A 13,285-nucleotide genomic window follows, 5' to 3' on the forward strand; every position below is an offset into this window, starting at 1 on the left:
TGATGGAGCAACACAGTGAAAATTGGACCAGAAGGGAAAAAAGACACTTTTGTAATTCTCTTTTTTTGTCTATCTTTCTTTATCTGGTTTCTCAGACTCACTACAGTGATGGAGAGTACATTATCAGACAAGGTGCCAGAGGGGACACATTCTTTATCATTAGCAAGGGAAAGGTAAGATCTTTTCCAGCACAGATACAGAACCACAGTAAGGTTGCATGCATGAACAACTTTTGAAGAAAAGTTTCTTTCCTGCCATCATTTACTCACCCTCGTGTTCTTCCAAACCTGTATTCAGGTTGAAGACATAAAGTCAAAAGTCTTAAAAAGGATCTCAGATGTGTTGAAGAATTGTCATGCAGCACTTTGACATACAGTACAAAAAAAAAGCTTAAAAAAATGACAGAAGCCAACATAAAAAGTATCGTAGAAGTCCATATGAGCTGCGTGCTATTTTCCAAATCTTTGAAAGTTATACAAAATCTGAACCTTTTAGATTCAAGAGCTTAAGTGAAGGGTGAGATTTTTAGTGAATAATGACCACATAAATTTCAGTCGGTTCCTCACATATTGACTGAATTCAGAGGATTTAGACTTTAAGTTTCATTGTCTTCCTGAAGCTTGCCAGACATGGTCACTTTGAAATATTGTAAGGAAAAGAGCTGTGTGTCAGTTCTTCAAGATTCTTCCTTGATCTGGCCATTTATCTGAATGCATTTTCAGGACCCTTCATCCCTTCAAATACACTCTCTATTGATGCTCTATCATTTGTTATCATTAGTGTGACAAATGCCAACCCACAACAAATATAAAAGTTAAATATTTTTTATTTTAAGAACAAATCACTGGTTAATTTAGCCTTCCAGCATTTCATGACCAATAACCTGTGATTGCAGGTAAACGTTACTCGAGAAGATCTACCTAATGGGACCCCTGTCTATCTGCGGGCCTTAGGTAAAGGAGACTGGTTTGGAGAAAAAGCTCTTCAAGGGTAAGACATTTTTGCACACTACTTGGCATGCTGCAATTGCAGCTGGCTGCTGTCCATGTTTACGAAAGCATTCGTTGACAACAATTATGCACTCAATGGATCATGTGCTTCAGGGACAGCCTAATGGGCTGCTAACTGCAAAAAATCAAATGCACATCCAAACAAAGCATCTGTTTTGAGTTATGTTCAACTTGCTGTGGGAGTACTTTCTGAAAGGAATTTTGAAAGCATTTTAACTTACCGTGCAATCAAAATTGACTTTATTAGCTTCCTAAATACACATTCTGGATATATGAGAAATAAATCTGAATCTTTCATCAGAATGCAATAACTTGCTCCATCTCTGAAAGAACTTTCTTTTACGGCTGACATTACTGAACTCTCTTATTTGTGAAGTCTTCCTTTACATTTTGTCCTGCTTCACTTGGAAATATTTCACATTATGGAAGTGAGTCGTGAACTGCATTTTATTTGGCTTTTAACCTGATTTGAAATGGGCTTGTATGAAAATGGCTGTCATATTTGAGACTTTATTTGCAATGGACTGGGAACACACAGCGGTTCATGAGTAAAGCTAATTTGAAAAGAAGATGAGACCAGTTGTGTCAGAACAGTCAGATGCACATCCAATGCTCCCCACATCATATTTCTCACAGGGCAGACTGGTTATGAACATTATCCTCCGCTCTAATTCCATATTATTCTTGCACAGTCCTACTGCTTCTGATTCAATTGAGACCACATGCAGGCACCTTCACACAGCTTCAATTATGCATTTTTAAGTGAGTTATTCCTGCTAAGCAAAGAGATGCTTTTCAAATTTGATTTGCACATTTATTTCCACATTATGGTTTTAGTTCTGAAACTTTCTGAACATCTGTTGCAAGTGATACAGACAGAACATATGCAGTGGGGTCCCCTAGTGGAGATCAGAGGAAGCGTTAGTCCATTAATGGTGGTGGTTGTAACAAACAACAAATAATTAAATTGTTAATGTTGGGCAATTACCCTAATGAATAGTAGTAAACACAGTAAGGGGTTTCTACACTATATATATATATATATATATTTATGCACAATAGTATATTTATAAGTCAACCTAAAAATAAATTATGGTCAATGCATTAGCAATGTTAATGTTAAATTAATTAACGATTTAATTATGTTTTTTATTACATTTATGGATAGTACTTAATTACCAGTTTTATTAGTTACAATATATGTAGTAATTATTAAATGTAGGCAGAGTCTGTTTTTACCATAGTAAATATTTTAGGGCAAGATATTGTCATTGCAAGTACTGTTGGTACAAATAGAAAGTGAAAGTGACATGACATTCAGCCAAGTATGGTGACCCATACTCAGAATTCGTGCTCTGCATTTAACCCATCCGAAGTGCACACACACAGAGCAATGAACACACACACACACACACACTGTGAACACACACCCGGAGCAGGGGGCAGCCATTTATGCTGCGGCACCCGGGTAGCAGTTGGGGGTTCGGTGCCTTGCTCAAGGGCACCTAAGTCGTGGTATTGAAGGTGGAGAGAGAACTGTACATGCACTCCCCACACCTACAATTCCTGCCAGCCCGAGACTCAAACTCGCAACCCTTCGATTGGGAGTCTGACTCTCTAACCATTAGGCCACGACTTCCCCACTTTCCCCACTTTCCCCACTTCCCCCACATAGAAGCTGTGTATTTATAATTATACATAGTGTGATCTATTGATCAGTTGTTACTTTGTTTCTGTTCACAAAGCCACCTAGTTAGATGGCTCTTGCTTTGATCTAAGCCCACGGAAGACCAAGCTGATGAGTTGTAATATAGTGTGTAGTGAATTAGTTTTCGCCTGAAGAGGTGTTACTCCTACAAATGTGTGTTCTTGATCTTCATGTCTTTGATCTCACCTCTCACAATCAGCTTTAATTAGTACACAATCTTATTAATTTATTTTTTTTGGTTGTTGTTTGTTTAGTTTCTCTCTTTTTTAAATGTTAGTATGTTTAGCAAATCGATCAGCACTCTATTGAAGTGGATCAATTCAGACTTTCATCTTAAACAATATTTTTACGCTGTTCCGAGTCGTGTTTGTGTGATATAGGAGTTGCATGGGATTTGACTAAGTATCAGGCATAACAATAGCTGTGGTCTTGTGGATTAAAGGCTACCCACTGCTTTGATGTGCAACAACTTGTATGCTAAGTAAACTTTCATGTCCCTTATAAGCAAAACACCTTGTTGAGCCAAAACAATTTATTTGCTGCCAGTTAAGGAGATGATGACCAGACCTTAGATTATTGTCTTCTTCTGAAGTTTACACACCGGAAGGGAAGTATACAAACACACTCAGATCAAAGATCACAGTATGGGTGAATCCAATGAAAACATGTCAGGGTCGCATTACCAAAATTACATCAAAACCAAATTAAATTAGGCCCCTTTCAAGATCATTAAGCATTTATATATATTCTATTATTTTCATGGTAATGAAACCGAATTTATAATTTATTCTCAAAGTTGATTCATATTAGATTTTTATTACTTTAATTGTAGTAGAAAATTTACAGTTTATTTAAAATGTGAATTAATAGGAAAACATATACAACCTACAATGTATAAATACTTTTTTACTGTGCAGTGTTACTAAGAACTGGGAACGAGAGACAACATAAGCTTTCTTTTAATTATGAAATATCTCCCATGCACATTCTTAACAGGTTTCATGATATTTACCGTATATAAATCCTTGCCTGCTATTTCCTCTTTTTTTAAGAATAGCATTGACATTTTAACTACAATTTTGTGTGTGTGTATTTGACTTGTAGTATTGCATGTTTTAGATTGTATTAGTTATCTTGTTCAAACTCTTGTGTCTGTAGCTACAGATAATTTTCACTTACAGTACACAATATAAAGTGGCTTTATTGAAAGTTATTTTGGTATAAAAGCATCTGAAAAGACAATTATGCAAATATAAATTTCATAGAAAATTAAAAGCTTTGCTATATCAGTGTTATTTCCTTGTCAGCTAAATCTCAGCTATACTTTAATGTTAATTACCCCATAATTATTTGAGTCACCCAAAAATAAAACTGCTTACAGTATATTTTCAAGTACACTAATGTTGTTTCAAACCTGTATTAATTTATTTTTACTTTGATTACAAACTGATAATATTCACATTGCTTTTTGCAATTAATACAATGCAACAAACTATAAACAAGGGCTATCAAACATTTATTTTTGAGTGTGCTAACCTACAATTACAATGCTATATTGTAGACCTCTCATGCTTCACAACCGGCACATTAACCTTGGTTTCTAGCAGAACCTCTCGTTGTGCCACTTTATCCTGTTATTCTCTCAGCTTGATTGACGGCTCTGACCTTTCCTTCATAAACCTCACATTGTACTTGCTGTGATGTGTGCTCACTACATCCAGACTTTGACTGACAGCTGAAACATGTTTGCACTGCCTGGTCTTAACATCTCTCTGTCTTTCTTTGACTTCATCCTCACCTAATGCTGTCACAGCATTCAAAGACAACCCTCTACCTCTGAAGTGTGCCATGGTAATTGAAAGATGTTTCCCTGTGCTGGACTTTCTCAGTGGCAATTTTTATCCTCATATGTGATAAGTGTAGCTGTGATGTGAATAGCACAGGACTGATGTAATAATCAGTTTAGGTGTTATAATTGGACCTTATTCGCAAGAGCTGCGGCACCTCTGATATGTTCCGTCTCAATGGGAGGTATCTTTTCACAGTTGTACTGGGAAATATCTTATCTAATGAGAGCCAGTTTGAGGCAGTTGAATTCAAGCATATGCAGATAAGTCTCAAGACAGTGGACACTAATGACACCCTAAACATAGACTTATCCACAGGAAAGTGAAGAATATTCACAACTGTGTGGTGCTAATTGGAGACCCATATGTCAAAGTTGAGGATGAGGGTGACATGTCACAGTTCCTGTATTGTCCTTGTATTATGTAAAGATCACACTGGAAGCATTGGAGACTAGAAACATTTACTTTTATCATTTATTTTGCCAATTGTCAAATGCATAAAATGCAAATACATTGCCCCATACCCAGAGTTTTCCTAAAATCCATAATAAAAACATTAATTATATTTTTTAATGTGTTTACTTTCATATCATGCCATGACTATGTGGATATGGCAGGCAATTTACTGGCTTTTTAAGGTAATTGCACATAAGTGGTTTGCTGTCTGCAGCTGGTTTTGTTGATGTCCTTGTAATGTGTTGTAAAGTTGCTGAACAAATCAGCAATTTAAAGAACAATCAATGTAATTGTGAAGATGCACCATGATTTTGTTCCTTGTTTGAGTGTTGTTTGCCTGTTTAAATCTCTTTGGCAAAATGCAAGGGAGTTGTGGGTGGTAGCCTAATCAGGGAATTGTTGTATAGTTGTAGGTGTTCTGACTTCTGAGTGGTTTTTGTGTGTTGCATTTCCTATGGAGTTCAACAAACCACATGATTTGAGGTACAGTTCACACCCCTAGCATAAACAAGATGAGTTGCACCCTAGCATTTAATACCTATAGTTTGGGTCCGTGCAAAAAACATTTTCAATAATAATAGCTTGCTTTAGTAAAGAGCACTATTGAAGTCTTGAGTTGTATCAATGGTGTCTCATCCGAAAATTATGACTCCACCTGCACTTTTGCAAAAACATACCTACCTTCAAGGTGAAATTAACAACAATGGCAGGAAAACACCAATAACTTTTATTTGTTTTCACACAGATTATGGGAGCATAAGATTGATTGTTAATGACTTCATTTCAAACATTTCAACATTTACCAAACTAATACATTTTTGATGTTTTCATCACAAATCCAGCTTCATATACAGTATATGGATTTTCTGATGTGGTAAACATGCTCAGAAACTCACCCGGTCAAGCATTGCACTCACAATTCGGAGCATGAGTCCTATTAAATGTAAGTCATGACATTTGATAAACATGCACAAAGGCTTGTAAAATCAAGGTAAAATGGCATGGTTGAATCAGCAAATGTGTTTTTATTTCATGCTTTTGGTGTTATCTGATTTAAGGGTGGGGTTTAGCCTAGGTTCTACCATATTTTCAAATGCAACAGAGCATTAATCTATTAGAGCAACTCATCCAGACATTTAATTTCTGAACTGGGATGGGTTAAGAGTTAAGAGGCACCTCCTGTTTGTGTGTGAAGGCAATCAGCAATTCCACCTGCTCATTGTGAATTGGCAGTAGCAGCTGCTTGAAGCTGTCATCCAGAATTCTTGTCCACACACACAAAACACACACACACACACTGTTGAGGTTCAGGCCAGCCGCAAAGATGACTGTCTATGCCTTCATCCTTCCTGTAGACATGGACTTCACTTCCTGTGAATGTTCATCAGAATGTGGTGAGGAAGACTCCAGAAGTGTTGACACAGAAGGCAACCATTCTGTTGTTTGCTGTGTGTGTTTTGTGATGTGAGAAACCTTACAGTGATTAATTTTTGGGTTACGCTGTACCATGCGGTGAAAAATGCTTTACAATAATAATAACTGATGATTAACACTGTTCCATTTGTCACTGATTAGGAAGAATTATGTTCTATAGATTCTTATTTTTCTGAAATAGTATAATGGATCTTGATTTGATGTTTTCCTCTTATGCAGTACGTTTACATGCACAATTATTAACAATTTTTTTTTGACTTCATAAAAATCAGACTGGTATAGTTTTAATTGTTCTAAAGCTTTTACATGACGTTATAAAAATTATTACTTTAGTCTGGCTGAAATCAAACCATTAAATTATATGCAAGCAAACTTATTGATTAAATTATGATGGTATAAGATTTTATATCACAGTAGCTGTTTTTGCTGAAAATTCTACAAAAATTTTTTATATATTTAAATCTCTCTCTCTCTCTCTCTCTCTCTACACACACACACACACACACACACACACACACACACACACACACACACACACACACACACACATATATATATATATATATATATAATCCACTTGACTGAAATATTGAAGAGAGCATGTGCTGCTTAACCAAAGTTGCCAGTTTAATTTAAATCTGCACTTTTTTTTTACTCCAGTATTTTTTAATCTAGGTATTTAACTGGAAATGAAAAAAGAAAAAAATCTAACAAAAAATTATAAGACACTGTTGCCTTATTATTCTCTAATGAAATGATATTGCAATTCAGTAATTATTCAAAATTAAATACATTATAGACTTTATAGGGCTGTGTATGATTGACATGTATTCTTTGTGTCTCCGCAGAGAAGACATCAGGACGGCTAATGTCATCGCCGCTGAAGACGTCACCTGCCTCGTCATTGACAGAGAGTGAGTTTTGCGTGTGTGTATGTGTGTGTGTGTGTGTATGTGTACTAAAGCTGTGAAATTTGATTACTCTTTCATCTTTTCCACTGTGCTCACTAAATTACCGCTGCTAATTTCTAATGACCTCATACGACTTTCAGTTTGGCAAGTTCATGCTAGTTTATGCCAGTTAACTTCAGGGAACCATTTCTTCTCATTTGCCATCCTTAGACAGCAGACTGTCGGGAAACAAACTAAGTCCTCATTTGAGTGGCACAGCGTGTGACAAAACAGTTGGAGCACAATGCCCCGCTGCGCAGTGGGACTCGTAGACCTCCTCTCGTCTCTCTAGACATCATACTCTAGAGTATTTGATTTTACTTAGGACTGGGGAAGCGATATAATAAGCAACCCCTCATGCAAACTGTATTTCACTCTCACTGCTGGAAGTCGCCCATTATCTCAGCACTGTCATCAGACAGGGGTTTATGGTAATGCTCATTAAAACTCTTGTTGTTGTTAAATTGTATGCTAGCTGACCTGTGATCAGTGGGGATTTTAACCACTGATTCATGCAGTTGATTTACTGAATAGAGCACAAAAGTAAGACTCACTTTTTATTAGCTTTTGATGGGGAAGTATTGGAACCTTTCATTTTATCCATAGGGAATTTAGAAGAAAACAAAGTTAAAGTAAGTTTTGAGCTGAAAGGGGAAATTCTGTTTCGTTCCAGTCACATACTCTGTTTTATTGTTTGAAAAGATTTACGTTGGATGAAAGAAATATCTACTGTAACTGGATACATTTGGCAAACAATTGCTCACTGTCATTTAAGAAGATTCTAATCATTTATTTAAAAATACATAATTAAATTCACATAAATAACATTTTTGATACATGTTTTTAATTTCTTAATTAAAATATTTTTTATAATATCCTTTAGGCATTAAAAAACATAAAATGAAATCTTATTAAAGAAAAAAAACATAATTTTATATTGTATTCCATTTTATTATTATTTTTATTATTTTTGAAAAAACATTTGAAAAAAAGCAGTTTTTTTATATTTTATATGAATTATAATATCATATGCTACAGTATTTCAAAAACACTTGATATTTTAAGGTTAATAATTAGCAATGCATATTACAAATAAAAAAATAATTATTTATATATTTATGGTAGGGAATTTACAAAATATCTTCATGGGACATAATCTTTATATCCTAATGATTTGTGCCATAAAAGAAAAAAGGTCCAGGGTCACATATTATAATTGATATTTATACCATTTTACATTTTTGTAGTCTTTGTAAAGCTTTTGTTTAATATTAAAGATCATTAAATAAATAAATACACTATTTTTTTTTTTAAAAACAACATGAGTTTTAATATTATGTTTTAAAACGTCTCGGTTACGTACGTAACCCTCGTTCCCTGATGGAGGGAACGGAGACGTTATGTCGAACGACATATGGGGTCTCACTTGGGAGGCCAATCATCTCTGAATTTAAGAGAAAACGCCAATGAAAATTGGCTAGTGGATTAACACACCTGAGCCACTCCCCGAGCCATGGGTATAAATAGGGCGACAGGTGCATCCACTCATTAGGTTTTACGTTGAGGAGCCGAGAACGTGTCCCGGCAACAGCAGACGGTTCAAGGTTGTGGCATGGGGACATAACGTCTCCGTTCCCTCCATCAGGGAACGAGGGTTACGTACGTAACCGAGACATTCCCTATCTGTCGGTCACTACGAGTTATGTCGAACGACATATGGGGTCCTATGGAAAACGCCACAACCTGAACATCGTCACAACCCTGTGGCGCTGCAATTGTCGACAAGCCCTGGCGTGCCACAAAAGCTACGCTTAAGGTCGTAACCTTCCCAAAGCCCCAGCGCAAATTCACTAACCTTTGTACCGACAGGGGCTGAATAGGCGGCGACACATCGGTGTGATGGTGACACGATGTGTACCGCGGCGCCATGCCCATCTCGGGACTCGGGAGTGCAACCAGTGCTGAAGTGGCCTCATATGAAGCAACCCGAGCGGCGTGACTGCGGCTGCGGATGCCATATGCCCCAGGAGCCTCTGAAAGTGTTTCAGTGGTACCACTGTCCTGCCTCTGAAGGAACTCAGGCAGTTCAGCACTGACTGGGCACGCTCGCTGGTGAGACGTGCCGTCATACTCACCGAGTCTAACTCCATACCGAGATAAGAGATTCTCTGCACAGGGGAGAGCTTGCTCTTCTCCCGGTTGACCTGAAGCCCCAACTGTGTTGGATGGCCTCAGTCTGCCTTTGCACCGCCGAGAACTGCTGGGCAAAGTCCTCGACAGTGTCGCCGAACAGGCCTACCTGGGAGATGGGAGCATCGAGAAAGCGGGCCTTGTCCATGTCCCTCATCTCAGCCAGATTCAGCCAGAGATGCCGCTCCTGGACCACCAGCGTGGACATCGCCTTCCCGAGGGACTGCGCCGTGACCTTTGTCGCCCGTAAAGCAAAGTCAGTCGCCGTGCGCAGCTCCTGCATCAACCCCGGGTCGGTACCATCCTCGTGCATTGCTTTGAGCGCCTTGGCTTGGTGTACCTGCAGGATAGCCATGGCATGCAGGGCGGAGGCAGCTTGGCCCGCGGCACTGTAAGCCTTGGCAGCGAGTGCGGCCGACAGTTTACAGGCCTTGGACGGGAGAGGCGGACGACTCCTCCAAGTGGCGGCGTTTTGTGGGCACAGGTGCACCGCAACCGCTCTCTCCACCTGGGGAACATCCACGTACCCCCTGGCTGCCCCGCCATCGAGGGTGGTGAGGATGGAAGAGGGAGACGAGCGGCTTCTGGCCGTGAAAGGGGCCGTCCACGACTTCGTCACCTCTTCATGCACCTCCGGGAAGAAAGGCACCGGAGCAGAACGAGGTTGTGAGCCGCGTCCCGCGCCGAGAAACCAATCATCCAGCCGCGAGGGCTCGGGACTGGGCAGTGTAGTCACCTCCAGCCCGATACTCACGGCTGCCCGGGCAAGCATGGCCGACAACTCCAAGTCAGATTCGGCAGCAGCGACAACACCCGAGGGGGGCAGCCCCGCCGAATCCTCATCCTCAGAGGTCGATAACCCATCCCCCGATGCAGCGATCGACATCTGATCTTCGGGCGGCGCACCGAAAGACACGTTGGGACCGCCGTGAGATGGCCCAGCAGAATCAATCGGCAGCTGCACGGGACAGGCGCTGCGGGAGGAGTGAGAGGTTCGTGGGGCGTGGCCCGGCGGAGAAGCTCTCACTGTAACCCTCAGATCTCCCAGAGCGCCAGCCGGCGGTCCTCTGCTCGAGCCAGAGAAACCGGGACGGGTGGCGACAGAGGGTTCTGCTGCACTCCCCTTGAGGAGTGAGAGACGCGATCGCAGTGCTGCCATGTTCATACGCCCACAGTAGACGCATGAATCATCCACGAGCGCAGCCTCAGCGTGTTGGACGCCCAGACACTGCAGACAACGCTCGTGACCATCCACCGAAGACAGGAAACGACCGCATCCAGAAGGACACGGACGAAACGGTATCTTGAAAAAGACGCGAATCGCCCGTGATTTGCTCTTTTAGAAAACTGTTTCTTTTAGCCGAAGCACCCAGGGGAATCGCCGTCACAGGGACACCGCTGTACCGCGCCGTCACACCGACCAGGAACAGCTTCTTTAAAACAAAGATGAATGGCTTTGTAGTGACTGCTCTCATCGACTACTCGGCTCCGAAGCAAAAATCTAATGAGTGGATGCACCTGTCGCCCTATTTATACCCGTGGCTCGGGGAGTGGCTCAGGTGTGTTAATCCACTAGCCAATTTTCATTGACGTTTTCTCTTAAATTCAGAGATGATTGGCCTCACAAGTGAGACCCCATATGTCGTTCGACATAACTCGTAGTGACCGACAGATAGGGAACTAGAACTAACCCTTATGATAGGGTTTTTCAATAAATTTTAGACTCTCTCATTTGTCATGGACCCATTAACTTGTTGTGCATTAAAGCAGTATTGTTGTGGATATGTTTGTTCTGCTAGTGAAGCAGAAATTACAGACTTCAAGATCCGAGTCAAAGAACTAAGGATATCTTAGTGAAGTAGTGTTTTAATGGCAGAAATATAAATACACAAGATTGACTTTGGGTTCACACCCCCAGAACGTTTCTGCTATTAATTCTGGGGCTTCACTTGGGACTGTGCTAAGAATACATTATTAAATGGGTCAGAAGTGCATGCAGTGATTATAAAGCCATTCACACTTTAAATGTCCATCAATTCATTATTATGGCTCGGGTTACCTCAGCAGCCAAGACTCAAAAGACTGGATAAATCATGGTAACGGGATGCTATTACAATTTAAAGCTTTCAATTAATCCTACATGTCAGATCGTTACCGTAAAAAATGATTGTTCCCCTTTTAGTTTCAATGTTTCTTTTGGAGTTTTAATAAAAATGAGATAATGTGAGAAATCTCTGGTGGATGAATCACATCCTGAAGCACAGCAGCTGTAGTAATGAACACTATTACTGGCTCCCTCTCATCTCTTTATCTCTGTAGCAACATAAAATATTTCTCTGATTTAATAAGAGGACAGGGAAAAAAATAAAATCTCTTTTTATGTATTGCTGTATGACATATTTCGACCGCTGGCAAGCTATGACATGACATTAGGTAGGAGTTTCAGATCAACATGAAAATAAAATTGACCCATATTTACTTTCATTGCATGCCAAACAAAAGGCCTTTAGATTGATTATATCGAATGATATCTATATGAAATTTGAGGAAAAGTAGGTTATAGGATAAATACTCAGTTTAACTCTCTTGTTGATTAGGACACTGCAATTTCAAAGCAACTCAATTATTTATATGCTAACGGTGAATGAATAGCTTGGTGACAGGGATGGAAACATCAAGAAGTGTCAGACTTAAATCACACTTAAGCTGCAAAATATTTACTTTAGACTTGACTTAAACCTGTAAAGTCTTGACTTAACTTGGACTCCAAACTGAACCTGGGAGCCACATCTTTGCCATGTAAAAACAGTAACCTTTCAGTAAAGTTGTTATTATTATTATTATTATTAGGGTTATGACCATTTTAATAATCTGAAGTCATGTTTTACAAAGACCCTTAAAGGCGGGCGTACACGGTGCAATTTTTGCTGTCGTACGAGTTCGCATGCGATTTTTTTCAATCGTGTGGAAATCGCGTATGCTCGTATGGTCGCGGCTCGTATCATTTGCGATGAATTACGAGCCGAGCAGAGTGACTTCCGAGCACTTCCCGACCTCCCGATCATTTTTAAACATGTCTAAAAAGTTCGTGAGTTATCGGTTTGAATTCGTGACGTGTGCGCGGTTGAACGAGCCGATTTGTTGATTTATCTGAAGTTGACCAATCACGAACTAGGAAAACCACAGAAGAAGAAAGACGAAGACGGCAGCGCCACGGCGAATGTGGACTATTGACCAGGAGGATAAACTCGCTGAAGTCTGACAGGAACAGCGAGCGCTGTATGATGTTTCTAGCAACGTGTTCCAATGCCTTTTTAGTTCTCTCTCTCTCTCTCTCTCTCACACACGCATATGTAGTTTACAGGGACTCTCCATAGACGTAACGGTATTCTATACTGTATATCCCCATACACTACCTCTATCCATCACGGAAAATGCATGTTTAAAATTTCTATTAAGCACTGTATAGTATTTTTTTAAGCCATTTGGTTTACGAGGGCACAGGAATTGTCCTCACAAACCATGTTTACATTGTAATACCTATTTCAGATATTTATAAACCATATACAAGAACACACACACACACACACAGGGTGACCAAACGTCCCGGTTTCCGATTGCTGAAAAATAACCTGTACGTCTATGAAACAGTCACGGCTCGTATCAATATTTTATATGCAGTTATGAGAG

At 39.8% G+C, this 13,285-nt stretch overlaps 1 protein-coding gene across 2 annotated transcripts in view; it reads left to right on the top strand.

The window, feature by feature from the left end:
- LOC132122006 (cGMP-dependent protein kinase 1-like) overlaps positions 1 to 13,285 on the top strand; it is a 170,599-nt gene that overhangs the window by 126,158 nt on the left and 31,156 nt on the right. For both annotated transcript variants that reach the window (XM_059531801.1, XM_059531800.1), the window contains exons 6-8: positions 96 to 173; positions 896 to 990; positions 7,304 to 7,369. In XM_059531801.1, coding sequence (XP_059387784.1) covers positions 96 to 173; positions 896 to 990; positions 7,304 to 7,369 — 239 coding nt within the window. The remainder of the gene's footprint in view (positions 1 to 95; positions 174 to 895; positions 991 to 7,303; positions 7,370 to 13,285) is intronic.

This window comes from Carassius carassius, chromosome 40 (genome assembly GCF_963082965.1).
Source record: "Carassius carassius chromosome 40, fCarCar2.1, whole genome shotgun sequence".
NCBI lineage: Eukaryota > Metazoa > Chordata > Actinopteri > Cypriniformes > Cyprinidae > Carassius > Carassius carassius.